This window comes from Zootoca vivipara, chromosome 1 (assembly GCF_963506605.1).
Source record: "Zootoca vivipara chromosome 1, rZooViv1.1, whole genome shotgun sequence".
NCBI classification, from domain to species: Eukaryota; Metazoa; Chordata; class Lepidosauria; order Squamata; family Lacertidae; genus Zootoca; species Zootoca vivipara.
In genome coordinates, this window is record NC_083276.1 from 47,778,603 (window position 1) to 47,794,792 (window position 16,190).

The window sequence follows — 16,190 nt, forward strand, 5'->3', positions numbered from 1 at the left end:
CAGTGTGCATGGAGGTCCAAGGATATGTTGGAACTACTGGCTCATGCTCCATTTCCAATCCAGTAGATCTAATGTACACACATGGGCTCCCAAAATGCACAGAGGGCTTCTGTTTGCACAGGGACTTTTCTCATAACCTCAGTCCCTCCCAGGGACATTTCCAGGTTTACGACACTGCTTCCGACATTGACATGAATGAGAAAGTCCTAAATTGTACAGAGTTCTGTATTTTTTGTTGTTTTGAATTTACCGACATGTTCTGTATTTTGTATATTTGTGTATTAATTGTTCTCTATTTTAATGTTTGTTTGCTGTAAGCTGCTCTGGGCCCAGCTTGTTATGGAAAAATGGCACATATAAACCATCAGTCACTCAATATTTGCACTGGAGCCTTATGGATCCATAGATAAGGGTGAAAGTCTTTAGAAAAGTGGCTAACGTGTGGGCCTCCAGATGTTGCTTTAAGTTAGCCTTCCTGCTTTAGAAACACCTTTAGGCTCAAGGCTAGCAACATTCTTCCCTGCTATTGTGAGGCTTACCAGTCTCCCATATCACTGTCTGGTAGAAAGCAGGCTTTGTTGGTCAAAACATATGACTTAAAGTAGGATCATAGAGATAAGAATTCAGTAAGGGCAAATTCATGCCATGCTTGTAATACTTCTGAAATACTTGCTGTTTTCCCACTTGAGATAACAATCTGAACTCTTAACAGTGTGAGTCACAGGATAGGAAACATTAGTCACTACATCATCGTCCCACATAGTATCCAGGCTATGGGTGCACAGATGATTGTGGACTGGGTGGGAGGGAAATAAGAAGGCATCTGATAGAATAATCTGGTATAAGAAGTCAACCCAACAACTTGCTCCCTTATTCTCTTGGCCAGGGGTGGCCAACTTCTGTATTCCTAGAGACACTTTTCAAACACTGACCTTAGGGCTGGAACTATCTGTGCATTATTCCAGCCAGCTGCACTGGCTGCCTGTTCCTTTCCAAGCCCACCCCCGCCCACCATGTGAACCTGCCTTAGCCCTGGGTTCAGCTACAGCAGTCCTGCTTGGATGCTGGTAGTAGGGGTAGTTTTATTTTTATTTCAAGCTCTTTCATAACTAAGATCATAGGTTGCTGATTTTGCTATCTTGGCAATTTTGTTATTATGCACAGGGAGAGAGGAGAGGGAGAAGTTCCATTGTGCTAAAAGAATTACTTTGTGGATATCATCCTATGGCTTTCAATGCCAATGAGCAGTGTGCTGGCGTATCCTGAAATTGTGACTGCTTTGCTTCTACCCTGCTGATATTACATAGCCAGGAAACAAGTGATGGTCTAGCTTGTCATGCTGTCTGAAAACAGCCTTGTGGTTTGTTTCTTTCTAAATAAGCCAATGACAAACCTTGGTTACCACTCATAATTTGTTTGGAAAGAAACAAACCACAGGGTTTGATGTAGCAAGTCAGTCTATGGCTTGTTTCCTGGTAGCGGTTGGAACAAAATGCCCACTGCCTCAGCATGCTCTTAATTCACATGAAACCAGTTTAACTATGGCTGTGATGTGCAGTCAGGTCAGTGATTGTGGATTAGGGTTTGTATAGTTTAATCTTTCTTGAAATGAAATGGTTTTACTGCTCTATTTATATTTTGATTTTCTTGTTAATTTTAAAATGTCTTTATTGTGCATTGTGTATCACTTTGGGAATATATTTGTAGCTTGAAAGGTGACTAAGAAGTTTATTAAATAAAATAAATAAAGCAAACTCTAATGGATGATAAGGCTCTAGAAGTTATCAGTGGCAAGGACTTAAAAAATGCAAATACAGTACTGGATAGTGGGAAGTCATAAGGGCATGTGTATCAGGGAAAAGGGTAACGCAGGAATAAATGTGCTTCCTGAAAGATCCCTCACAGATCCTCTCTAGCGTACTTCCGAAAAAGCAATTCAGCGAAATGTACATTCAACGAACGTGGAAAGCCAACATTACTTTTCCTAGAAGAGAAATGGAGTTCAAAATCTTTTACCATACATATGTTAAACTTAAAATGTCACAAAGAACCAGATTTTTTAAAAATAAAAAACCCCACTACTTTGGGTTTCTTTTCTAAAATCAAGCAGTATATAAAGTTTATGAAATAAAATAAATAAAACCACCTTGTATTCCTGCTCTCAATACAGCAAAACAATGGGGGAGGGGGAGGTTCAAAGTCCTGAAAGTTTTCCTGTAAGGAACAAATCTTCACAGACAATTAAAGGAAGTGACTAGATAGGTTTGTTTTGAATGCCAGGGACTCAGAAAGGGTGTTGTGGTGGTGCAAGGAGTCTAGAAACCCTCTTAAGGTTATGCCTGAGAGCTCTTAGCTCTCCCTAGCTATAGGAGGCTGTTGTTACAGCCAAGGGTCAATTGATAACAGAACTGGAAAATACCATTTAGAATCTTTAATACAATTAAAGATTGATATGTACTAATTATTTCTAGTCTCTGCTGAGTGATGGGTTTTTAATGAGGTAGTTCTAACTTCCGTATTTTGTGCCGCTTTCAGATTTTAATATTGAACTTTACTGTACTATTGTGCTTCTAATCTTTTTATATTGACTTACTGTATACCACCTGGAGTTTCAAGTAACCAATATAAAACACACACATTACCATGTACATTATAGCATTCCACACACAAACAAGGTGGAGGCTGAATATTTGAGTGTAGGTAAGAGTTCAAAGCAGAGATCTGAATTTCAGCATTGCTTAACTTGTCATCACAAGCAGCTCGATTTAGAAGTAAACATAACCTCATGTCATAGAAGACAGGTAGAAGCCTGTATGTGTGTAGGACTCAACACAGACAGTGATGTCAGGCTCATGAAAACAGACATAGCTGCAGGATCTAATCAGAACCAGGTGTTTGCTTTTTGTTCTGTAGACCACCCACATCAAGAGAGGGAGAAGGGAGAAGTCACCCGTCTGAGATTTCTGTCAGAACTTTTCTGAGGTCCTCAGGATTTCCTTTGGTGGGAAAAAGTTTGCAGCCATATTTGTATTGTGTGCCATAGGCCTAAGTATTAAATTTATCAGCTACAGGTGTTAATGGTCACCACACTGGAATACAACCATTTGAGCTTTCTACCCTGGGAGCAGAAAAGGCTATTTCCCCCAGTGACATTCCTCCCAGTTGGGATTACTGGGAAATACACAATTACACATGAAGGTTCTCAGGATTTATCTGTTCCACCAAAGGCTGCTGGGAAAATGAAACATGTGATTGTAATCTCTGTAGAATTTTTAGGTGCACTTATCAATGCTTCCTAAATTGTTGCTATAATATTGAATCTATAATACTATTGAATCTGCATGTTCACTATCTACATTTCCCCTCATGAAATAAGGCAGGGGTAGGCAACCTAAGGCCCGGGGGCCGGATGCGGCCGAATCGCCTTCCCAATCCGGCATGCGGACAGTCCGGGAATCAGTGTGTTTTTACATGAGTAGAATGTGTTCTTTTATTTAAAATGCATCTCTGAGTTATTTGTGGGGCATAGGAATTCGTTCATCCCCCCCCCCAAATATAGTCTGGACTACCACATGGTTTGATGGACGGTGGACCGGCCCATGGCGGAAAAAGGTTGCTGACCCCTGAAATAAGGGAACCATTACATGAGAAATTGGCCTGATACCTTCCCTTAAACATCAAATGATTAACTTAAAATGAATGATACCACCTCATTCAAATGTTGTAAGTTAAGATACCTTCTTTCCATAGCAACACTTAAACCCAACAGCCATAAACAGAGAATCTGGATTTTCTAATGCACAACAATGGACACAGAAGCGTAGATGTGTAGAGTTGGGCCATTTGAGCTTTCTACCACCTGCAATGCAGGAATCACATTTCACGGTTGTGAGCTAGCCCAAGACATTTTGTTGCATCAGGCAAAGGACAAGATGGTGCCCTCTGCACCCCCCTTTCCAAATTCCACATTCAGAAGCTGACAGGACTGGCAGTTAAATTGACTTTATTTCGCCTTTAGCAGTAAGACCTTTGCCCCTATGTGCATTACAACTCTCTTAAGAATGTAAAAAGAGGAAGAAAAGCCTAGATAAATACCCAAGAAATTTATTGAATATTTGCATGAGAAGTCTGTGGAGGTGGTTTAATTTCCAGAAACTTCATTACCAGACATACTGAATGGTTGCCCATCTTGATTTGTTAGATATGAAGATAGTAAATACAACCTTTAGACAATGCCTGGTTTATTGTGGGGAAGGGAATTACATCTTCAGAGAGAAGCATCTTCCCTTTGAGGAAGTTAAGCAGCACTTTAGAAGCAGATAGCAGATGGTTTCTTGGTTCTTCAAAATTTGGTCTCATTAAAATTTGAAAATATTTAAGTCTTTTCTTGCGGAGTTTTCAATATCAGACACCTTATCACTCAAAAGTGTTGTCACTGGCTGGTGTTTGTGTAATTGCAACCCTTTTCTTTAATCCCATGCAATTTAGTCTTCAGTTTTTGCTTCCATCTCCTCGGCATCATCATCTCCATCCACTTCAGCATTCTCACGCTCCAATCTTTCCAGCTGTCTTGCAAGCTCAGTCTCATCAGTGTCAGTAACCACCTTGGGCTGAAACATCACAAATATGATCAACATTTAAGTTATCTTGCAGTGTGACCCAGAAACCAGTTGAACAGACGTGCTTGCATCAAAAAGGCATCACACAACTAGAGCGACTGCAGCTCGCTTATCCAAATGTTAAAAACAATGATGTATCAATCTGCTAGATATGTTGCCAAAAGGCTGTACAAACAGCAGTAGTTTGTAATAATGTCCTGCAAATGATGCTGTCGAAGCTCCATCTCAAACACTTATGTGCAGGCCGGAATCCTCAAGGAGGTTTCACTACAGCTCAGTTTGCAGCATGCTGCCTGGTTTGTGATTGTAGTCTTAAGATCACCACCCAGTTACCTGCAGTACCTTTTCCAACGGTTGCCACTACTAAATAGCTTTTATGTGTTGTATTTTATTCTGTCAAATTGCTTTGAGACAGTTTATAATAATAATATTTATGTTTTATACCGGCTGAGCAGGTTAAACCTGGAGATAGCATATGAGATATTACCCAACAACTTCATCAAGTGGATTTCTCTCACAAGACATAAAAGTGCTCTATTGTACTTCAAATCCAAATCGTACCTGTGATGGAGCATTGTGCTCTGAGAGTATAGTTTCCCCTGGAATCGGCCTTTGGGCTAAATTCCCAATAGCTGCCAGTTGTCGGTTTCAATGTTTGCAGAAGGCAAGCAGAATTTACTCGTAGGCATTCTACACACAGTGGTGCCTCGACTTACGAAGGCGGTCCGTTCTGCGGCGCTCTTCGTAAGTCGAAACCTTCGGTTGTCGAAGCGTCCATTGTGCGCATGCATGAAGCGCGATTTTGCGCTTTGCACAGAACGTGTGTGCGGTGAAAAGACTTCCGGGTTTGCCGACTTTGTAAGTCGAAACCTTCGGAAGTCGAGGCATTCGGATGTCGAGGTACCATTGTATACAGTTTCCAGTATCTCTCTACTTGAGATAAGTGACATTTCTAATAAATGGAAGGATCAGTATCAATTGTGTGCTGAAAATATGGCTAGTGTTTAATAATCCCTTTAGCATATTTTCTATTAAGATGCCAGCTTCTGCTGCTATGCTATAGTTGGGGGAAAAGGCAACTGCGGTGAATAAAGCGCACCATACCCACCCCCTGCTGGACAAAATGAGCAACCTGGAAACCTGCCAGCTGCAGAGCCGGTGACTTTACCTTCACATAACCTTTCTTTGCAAACTATTCCCCAGTCCTTACAGACCCATTTTAGCCACTTTTCAGGTCAAGGGAGGGAAAGTGGAAAGAGGGGAGAGAAGGATGCTGTAGTGTTCTGACTAATGTATGGTTGACCAAGGTTAAATGAGAGTCCCTAAACAAAGACACCTCCCCTCAGCACCAAAGTACAGGGTACACAAAAAGATGGTGTTCAGATACGGTACAGTCAGACCTCGGGTTACAGACGCTTCAGGTTGTGCGTTTTTGGGTTGCACACTGTGCCTAACCTGGAAGTACCGGAACAGGTTATTTCTGGTTTTTGGCGCTTTGCGCATGCGCAAAAAGCACCAAACCGCGACCTGTGCATGCACAGACGCGCCATTGCGGGTTGTGAACGTGCCTCCCACACGGATCACGTTCGCAACCCGAGGGTCCACTGTATAAGGATATTAACAGTATGGCCCAAGTACTAAAATAATGGACAAGTAAATTTTTTGGAAGCTCAAACTACCACAGCACACCTTGACCTTGGCCTGGTATGGCAACCAGTGCAGATCTCTGGGGTGCTATATGCTGAAAGGGTCTCACTCCTGTTCATAACTATGCTGCAGCATTCTGCACAAACTGGATCAAGGGGCAAGGGAAGCCACACAGAGTGCCCTGTACTAATCTAATCTTGAAGTCACCCTGAACTACTGTGGAATATTTAGTGTTAAGTTATAATTATAGTGTATGGTCGCTTTTAATGTCTTGCTATTCTCGTTTTAAAATGTGTATTTTGTTTTGAATCATTATTCTAGTTCAAATGTTGTATTTTAGTTTTATTTCTTAAAGTCTATAAGCCATTTGGAGGCTTTTTGTGAAAAGTGAAATAAACACAAGATAGTGGATTGGATGGGAGTATCTTTCTTTCTCCAAAGTTGAGGCCCACAATCTTTAAAATTTGAAGGAGCAGGAAGGTGGTCTTCAGGTTAGCAACCAGCATTGGTTAGGAGAAGAGACTGCAGTATACTTACTTCCATCTGCACATTGAAGACTCCCCTCTTCTCTTCAATCTTTTCTTTGATAACAGCCATGGCTTGGCTAAGGACAGAAAGGCCTTCAGTCCTCTCCAGTGTGGTTGTGGTCATCACATATCGAGGAGGAGCTATCAGATTAATCTACAAGAGGTGTGCAAAAACCAAGTCTGGAAAAAATACTGAACCACCACAGAGAAAAACGGGATTTCCAGGATGTGTAGAAAATGCTACTTTAATATTATAGTAATGGGTAAGGAGCAAAAGAGGACATAACTGTGTCTTGTTTTCTCTTGCAACGGTTTTTCGCCCCAGTAACAGAAAACGGTTCATATTAAAAATGAAACAATGTGAAATAAATACAGGCAACAGCTATTTTGTATGTGTTCAAGGTACATGTGTGCTGTTGTCAGACACGGAATAGGGCATAACAGGGTGAGCTTATAGGTGCCCTGCCGTTGCAAGTGACGATCCGGAATACAACGCCTGCACAAATTAGGAGTTATCTGTAACGTAATACCCCCAGTAAAACTGGGACATTCCCAAAGTCATAACTAGATTTCCTTTCAAGTGGACTACCCTGAAAGGATTTCTCTCACCTCACCACCCTTCTCCATCTCACACACACAATTTACATGAGGTCTATCATGGATGTATGTGTCAAAACCACAAGCAGGTACAGTATTATCCAATGTCCCAACTGATGCAGGATGCTGCAAATTTCTCATATTCATAGTTTTCCAGAACACACATCTTGGCTATCACTTACTTTGATAGGCATGCTTTCTGTAGAACAGCACAGGCCAGCTCTAAGAGCTTCTTTCACTGCATCAATACCCTCGTAGCCATAACAGGCAACTTCAATATCTAGATGGGCCATAATGACAGATTACGTTAAAACACAGCTAAAATATTATCAAAAAAAGACAGCAGAGATTAAAACCTGTCATTTATTCTATTATTATTTAGCCCTCTGTACAGTATTTTAATATCCCTCTCATAAATTTATCTCTAATCAGGACAGGTGCACTGAAACTTTGTAGCTAAGACACGGCTTGTCCATACAGACTCCTGCAAAGCAATCATGTTAACAAGAAGGCAAACTATGGGCATGACAATACTTCAGTTAGATGGTTCCACAGCTGGCTGAACATCCAAGCTTACTGAGAATGACTACATGTCAAACTGTGTGCCACAGGGCTCTGTCCTAGTTCCAGCACTGTTCAACATGGTCATAAAAGGGATGCAAAAAAGCCCCTGTGCTTCTCATTTTAACTTGTTTTATTCTTCAGACAGAATTTCCGTGTAGCACTAATTTATGAGCTAGCAGACATGTCAGGATTAGCCTCAACAATCCTGAAACCACTCCCCAGTGATTCATAACATGGAACTAGTATTGCTGTGGTCAAGCCTGATCTTGCATACTAGCATAATTAGCTCTGAGACTGTCATATTCCTTCAAGAAGCTTTAGGGAAGTCCTAAGTTAAAAACATGAAAAGTTAAATGACTGGTTAGATTGCTCAAGTAACTCACAACTATAAACTCTAAAGGCAAGGAATGACAAGCTTCAGGTAGTTTTACAGCAATCCAGTCAAACAGCTTATTTGTGTGACCTCATTCACAACATTTTGTACAACATACTGGTATGTGCAGAAAACTTGTTGTCAAAGTAAACTCACCAAGCATATCTTTATTCATCCATGTAGGATATTCTTCCATAAGACTGCAATGAGGAACTCAGTCTAAATTAACAAGCCTCGTTTCTTTAATCAATTCTGCTCTGGGGACTTACCTGCTCGGATTTTGACTGCTTGTGGTGTCAGGCGCCTATTGATATTATCAATTAGCACACGCTTCTCATCTTCTGTCAGATCCAGTCCATCAAGGATTGCAGGATCCCTAGTAAAAGACCCATAAATGTAAGCCTGCCAGCATTCCTTAAAATGCATTTTAACAGGAGAGAAAGGACCAACATTGAGGCATTTCTCAACACTGATAATGGAAAGCAGGAGGGATTTGCGTGAACTTGTTCTCCAGTCTTTCTCCTGCCTATGGTTAAGAAATAGGTACTGGCCTAAATCATTCAAGGCATCATTTATTTGTAAACACAATTTACAATACAATACTGTCCAAGCAGTATTACAAAATGTAACTTTTTATCAACATAAATTTAAACCATTACATCCTTTAAAAACAGTATTTTGACCATATTCTTACCCTTATCATTGTGAGCATGCACTTATTATTCTAGTACATTAGTCCATTTTTCTGTGAAATCTTGTAATCTTTGTTCTCTGACTCTGATGTTGTATACTAGTTATATTTTCTATTTAATTTATTATAGAAAAGTAGTATGTTCTTTATTTCAGAGCATTACCAGAACATATTAAATACATCTGAGCTATGCAGTGCTCCCCCCTAAAATAACATTTAGGGGTACTCTAATTTTCTTACTCATATTGAAATACTGCCCCTCAATGAGGCCAAACTTATATTCACAAAATGTTTAGGAGTATGTGTACCTTGTGTACCCCCCCAAGAAAAAAAGCACTGCAGCTATGTCAATTTCACCTTCAACAATTGTTACTATGCCCTGTATACATTTTATTAAGGCTAACAGGGAGTTAGATACCATAAAAACAGAATTTTTACAAAAAAACCTCCTTGTACCATAACAGACAAGGGATGCATGTGGCGCTGTTGTTTAAACCACTGAGCCTAGGGCTTGCCGATCAGAAGGTCAGCGGTTCGAATCCCCGCGATGGGGTGAGCGCCCATTGCTCGGTCCCTGATCCTGCCAACCTAGCACGTCAAGTGCAAGTAGATAAATAGGTACCGCTCCGGCGGGAAGGTAAACGGCGTTTCCATGCACTGCTCTGGTTTGCCAGAAGCAGCTTAGTCATGCTGGCCACATGACCCGGAAGCTGTCTGCGGACAAACGCCGGCGAGATGAGTGCCGCAACCCCAGAGTCATCCGCGACTGGACTTAATGGTCAGGGGCTCCTTTAGCTTTACCTTGCCATAACAGACACTTTGAATTTTATACATGTTTCCAAATATAATTCCATCATATGGTAAGAGCTTGCTATCACTTATCTAAGCAGTTAAAATCTAACACAAACCTTGTGCATCATTAGTCTTAACTTGATCTGCACATTCTACTATGGCTGTTAAGTTTGTAGTGCTCTATGGTAAGGCTGCATCTCAACTGCCTTAATTCAGTTTGCAGGTAGGGGCTCATGTGACCACATGAATTTGATACAAAACAAATCCATTTCAAATAGACCAGTGAAATGAAGGATTCTTGCAAAGCCTTCTCAGGAACATGTTTTAATATGAAGAAACATTCCATCAATAGCAATGAGCATGAACAAGAAATGAATGCGGAAAGGTACTCCTGCAGGCTACTCTGTAGTCTAATATTTATTTCCCCTTAAACCTTATTAAAATATAAACATTACCAAAAGTTGCTGTATCTGAGCTGACATTTGCTGATCAGTCAGGCACAGAAGGTTCGTTGCATATGACATTTTATAGCAAACTAAACCCACTGAAAGGGGTAATACAAGCTGAAAAAGTAGTGTACTTACGAAACTGCATGCTTGAAAGCATCATATGCACCATATCCAGGCCTTTTATACTTGTCATCAAATACCCAAGCAGTTCTCTGGAACAGGCTCTCCAGCTGTTCATCCTTTGTGTATTCCAAAACCTCAGCAACATGGCGAAGGATGCTGTAAACCTACATACAACAAGGAAGATGTCCAGAAATGCATACAATTACTTCCAATGCGGAGAATAAATAATATGAAAAAATACAAAAGGGTGACAACTGCTTGTGCATTTTGCACATTAAGATACCCTTTCTGAAAGAAACACTGGCCACCTTCACACCTAACACTAAGTCAAACCATGGCTTAACACAAAGATGCTGGCCCCTGGTAAGGAGAACACAAGCCACTTTGCTCCACCCCAGTTCTTTTAGCTTTACATAGCAGCTAATCATGGCCAAGGAGGAATCATAGCATTGTAGAGTTGGAAGGTACCCAGAGGGTCATTCTAGTCCAACCCTTTACAATGTAGGAATCTCAATTAAAGCATACATGACAGATGAATATCAAACCATTGCTTAAATACCTCCACAGAAGTAGAGTCCATTGGGAATGTGTTCCATTGTCAAGCAGGTCTTACTGTCAAAAAGATCTTCCTGATGTTTAGTCGAAATCTCTTTTCTTGTAACCGTAATCCATTGGTTTGTGTCCTACCCTCTGGAGCAGGAATAAACAAGCTTGCTCCATTTTTCATGTGACAGCCCTTTAGATATTTGAAGGTGGCTATATTGAAGGTGGCTATATTGAAGGTGACTCTTTTCCAGTCTAAACATACCCAGTGTCCTCAACCATTCCTCATAAGGTTTGGTTTCAGGACCCTTGGTCATCTTGGTTGCCCTCCTCTGCACATGTTCCAGCTTGGACAAAGTACTGTTACTTCCCTTGATCTGGACACTATACCTCTGTTGATACAGCCTAGAGCAGCATTAGTTTTTTTAAGGTTTTTTTTTTTTTGCTGCATCACACTGTTGGCTCATGCTAAGCTTGTGGTCTACTAAGATCCCCAAATCCTTTTTCACCTGGACTACCGGCAAGCCAGGTGTCTCCCATCTTATATTAGTGCAGCTGGTTCTTCCTGCCTAAGTTTAGAAGCTTACATTTGTCCCTATTGAAATGCATTTTGTTGGTTTTGGCCCAGTTCTCCAATCCACTACAGTCATCTTGGATCCTGATTTGGTCCTCTGTGACATTGGTTATCCCTCCCAGTTTGGTGTCACCGGCAAATTTGATGAGCATCCCCTCAATACCCTCCTTCAAGTCATCTATAAAGATGCTGAACAACAATGAGCCCAGGAAAGAACCCTACAGCACCTCACCTGTCATCCTTTTTTTGACAATGATGAACCATTATTGATCACTCTTTGGGTTTGGCCAGTCAACTAGTTACACCTCCATCTAATAGTCACCTCAGCTAAGCCAGATGCTGGTATAAGTGCTGCACTATGCTAAAAAATATCAAGGAGCAGCAAGGAGGGTGCAAGCTCCTTTCTGAAATGTTTGTGTGGTCCCAGTAAGTCATAGTTTGGCTTACTGTGAAATGTGAACGAGGCCACTAAATATTTCTTTTTCTTTCTAAAAAATGTTTAAATAAGAATCTGTGTAGTTATTTTAATTTTACTGCAGTACAATACAGTAAAACAAGTGTACTCCAGGGGCACAAAACCTCTAGCCTAGAAGGCATCCTCTGAGGCTTCCCACCTGGTCCTCTCCTCTTTGTCCCTGTCCCTCTGCCTGTGCTGTCTAAAGAAAGAAGTGGGGAAAGCAGCAAATTGCAGGTGCTGGAAGTCCAAGTGGAGGCTCTTTTGCCCTTTGTTCCATTCCCATTTAGATTAGGACCCTCCATCCTTGCTATTGGCACTGTCCCACAAGGATCAATTAAAAACTTTTTGGGCAATGCAAACTGCAGGTGTGGGAGATCCAACTGACATTCAAGTGCAAAACCACTTACAAATGCTCGTCTTGGTACAGAAACCATTGAACAGTAGGAAAAGGTTGCACAGAAGAACATGCTACCACACCCAGCTAACAACTATAAAGCTACATCATATCACACTACACTGAAATTTTGCCAGCTTCTTTAATATTCTTCATGAAATTCTGAAATGAAGCCAGAACTCTCTTACTTTTATAGTTATGCTGTATATTGCACATTGAACTGCAACTCGCATTTGTATAAAATATAAAAACAAATGTGTCCAACAAATATCAGTGTTGTTCATGCAAATTAACACATCAGGTTTATGGCTCTCCCTTCTATTTCTTTATACAGTATATCAAATTCTGGACTGAGGTGTCACCAGTATGTTGATGACATGCAGTCCTATTTCTCCATTAACATCTGCATCAGGAGAGGCTGTGAAAGTTTTGGACTGGTGTCTGGATGCAGTGGTGGACTGGATGAGAGTCAATGAACTCTGTTTAAATCCTGGGAAGATAGAGGCTCTTTGGGTGGGTGACTCCCATATTCAGGAAACTGGCAAGTTACCTGTTCTAGATTATTATTATTTATTAATTTTGTATACCGCTCTTCATCCGAATTTCACAGGGCAGTTCGCAACATAAAAATACAAAATGTGAACACAAAAAACATAATAATAACTCCCCGCCCACAAACACATCTAAAAACCCATGGGATGATTAATCAACCAACAGCCTGGTTATAGAGAAATGCTTTTGTCTGGTGCCTGACAAAAATGAGAAACCGAGCCTTTAGCGTCAGTCTGGTGGAATGTCTTGCCAACTGAGATTCAACAGGCACCTTCTGGCCAACTTCTAAATGCCTGCTGAAAACTTATCTATTCTACCAGGCCTATGAAGACAATTAAGAGTACATCCCACACAATGGTCTATGGATGTTTGTTTTCAATTTCTTATTGCTTTTAACTTTTTCTGATGTCACTGTCAGGTTTTATATTTTATATTGTAAACTGCTGTGGTATATTTTTATGATACAATGGAATATTATTTTTATAAATAACTAAGATAAGATGAAACAGACAAAAGTTAACACAAATTCACTTTCATGCTGGTAAATTTTCAGGCATTTTCATGCTGAGGCATTTTCAGTGATACAGAACAATATATATCACATTTCTTCTCAATGCTCTTGTTCATTTAAATCAGGCTTAGAAAAGTTCTTGCAAGTCCAAACACTCTAAACAATTATTAACACTATTGCATAAACTATCATTGCAGGTGTGGAGAACCTGTGACCCTGCAGATCAGGGTTGGCAACATGGTGCCCACACAGTATAGCAGACTACAACTCCTATCACCATTGGCAATACTAGCTGCGGCTGATGGGAGTTCAGCAACATCTGGAGGATATACAGTGGCTACCCTTGCTCCAGATGACTGATTCCTAACTCCTCATCTGCATGGTCAATGACTAGGGATAATGAGAGCTGCACTCCAACATCTGGAGGGTCACAGGCTCATGAAGCAAAATAACTCAAGGTACATTTTTTCAAACATAAGAATATCATGTACACAGTTACCAGTAGAATTTACATCCACTCCATTCTGCAAAGTACTAGAATAACCAATAATATGGTAACTTACTGTTTTTGATTTGGTGAATTTGTCTTCACATTTTATTGCCTCTTCTGGAGAGACTCTTCTTTTTGACAAGTCTATATAACCTAATTAATACAAAATAAAGTATCTCAAAACAGTGAGTATTCAAAACAATTTCTAAACTCATAAAAAGCCACTTCTATCTACTTAAGGCAGTAGAAAACACTTCTTGTTTCAGGAAGAAACGTTTTATAAACCCACTTTTCTATATAGAAGCCAGCTACAGGTAGGCTATGACAGAATGCATTAGACTGCATACTTAGAATTTGAAATAACACTCTAGAATTTTAACTTACCTTTCTCTTTATCCACCCTTATGACAACAACACATTCATTTCTTCCAATTCGGATGAGTTTGTTTATAGAACGGATACGTCTTCTGGACAACTCACTGAGCAGAATCATGCCCTCGATATTGTTATATTCCAGTAGGCTAACATAGGCTCCCATTTCTGCAATGGAGCGGACGTTGACCATGACCACATCTTCAACTTCTGGAAATTTATGCTGGTAAAACCTACAGCTTAGTCCAGGCATCCTGCAAAATTGTATCGAGAGGCAATTTATTCATTTGTAACAGCCTAAACTGAATCATGATTTAAAATACGGCAAAAAGTTACATCTATTTAGGTTGTTCTGGTACTGGAAAACTTCCCATTTTCCTGCAAGTAGCAGAAAAAATGGAAAACATACCAGACACGCATGTTTGCAGAACGCTGCTTAGAAACCTCCTTGTCACTCTCTGTGTTTTGGGCCGACATTATGGTCGCCACAACTACATCGCTATGAAACCCTCTCGTTTTTCTCCGTCCAGTTTTCCCCTGGACGGTTATTGACTAGTTCTTCCCCCGAGACACCAAACGTGGGATCTGTGTGACAAAGCGTGACTTAAAGAGAGGCGTCGCGGCCGTGTGAGGAGGGGACAGGTATCCTTTTGTGACATAATCCGCACCTCACCGAGGGAGGCCTGTGTCCCAAGAGAAGCGCGGCCGGGAAAGCCGATGCCTCACGTCGGAAGAGGCCCCGCGGTCCCCTCGCGCGGAAACCGAGGGGGTTCGCAGCCCTCCGCGGAACGGGATGGGGAGGCTCCGTCTCGGCCTGCCGGGCGCGCCCCGCGAGTATCCCGCATGGCGGAGGACACCCATGCACCCACCATCTCGATCCCTCGCTCGCTCGCCGCAGCCGGGCGTCGGTCACAGAGCGGCCCTCCTCCCACTCGTAGGCCGCCCCGGAGCGGCCAGCCCTCCTGCCGCTTGCTTACCTGTCTCCTACACAGGCCGCGCTCTCTGCGCTCCGGGCTGGGGTCTCGGCTGACTGCTCGTATCCGCCTCTGGTCACAGCGTGTACCCCGCCTCAAAATGCGCAGCCGCCATCCCGCCTCTTCCGGAAGCATTTTCGGGGGAAAGTAGCCGGAAGCATTTCCACCCAGCTGCTCCCATAAATCTTTGGTGCCCTGATAGACGGGATGGCGGGAAGTAAAGGCTTGCGCGACACGACCGCCAAGCCTTATTGGCGCCTCCCGCCCACAGCGGAATTGCTTTTCTGCACAGAGATACAAAAGTGTAGAATGGTCACCGCGGCTATTTGTATTGGGAAGCGGAGGCAGAATGCAAGGATTTCTCAGGTTGTAGTCGGAATTGTACATTTACCATAGTTTGTAAAAGGTGGAGCTAGGTTCGTTTGGCTTTCCAACCCCCGCCAAAAAAGAAATCGCATCACAAAAGACTGCTGTATAGATTTCAGACTATCCTAAAGGTGGTATCCCATTCCCATAGCATGCAGATATTCAGCGCCGTTGAACGTAGAAGCCTTGTGCTCCACTGATTTGCATGCAAGGGTGCTGCGTATTAAAATATTTCAAAACTTTTCCGCACAACTCTCTCTCTTCTGCCCCAGGATACCAAACAAACAAACAAACAAACAAACAAACAAACAAGGAAGGAACGTGGGATTTGTACCGCCTGTGAGCCTAACGTACAACAACAAAGGCAATGGATAAATGGATTGTATCATTAAGAATCCAAGGGATGGAGCAGCGCCACAATGGGGAATTAGAGCATGTGGCGGATTTCCACTTTTGCTGGAAGTTCAGTCTGTACGGCAACTCTCTAAAAATGATCCGTTTCTCTGCGACATGCAGTCGGCGGGTCCTCGGCAGTTGCACTTATCTCGGAAGTCAAGACTTTATACCATAGAGTT

At 41.7% G+C, this 16,190-nt stretch overlaps 1 protein-coding gene across 1 annotated transcript; it reads right to left on the bottom strand.

Annotated features, from left to right (window-relative positions):
* Window positions 1-3,986: 3,986 nt before the first annotated feature.
* EIF2S1 (eukaryotic translation initiation factor 2 subunit alpha) lies at window positions 3,987-15,444 on the bottom strand. The gene is made up of 8 exons (XM_035113892.2): window positions 15,253-15,444; window positions 14,288-14,529; window positions 13,977-14,056; window positions 10,395-10,546; window positions 8,597-8,703; window positions 7,573-7,670; window positions 6,804-6,947; window positions 3,987-4,610 (listed from the first exon to the last, which is right to left on the bottom strand). Exons 2-8 carry the CDS (start codon window positions 14,526-14,528, stop codon window positions 4,485-4,487), a joined length of 948 nt encoding a protein of 315 aa, XP_034969783.1. The 5' UTR covers window position 14,529; window positions 15,253-15,444; the 3' UTR covers window positions 3,987-4,484.
* Between the last annotated feature and the right edge of the window lie 746 nt (window positions 15,445-16,190).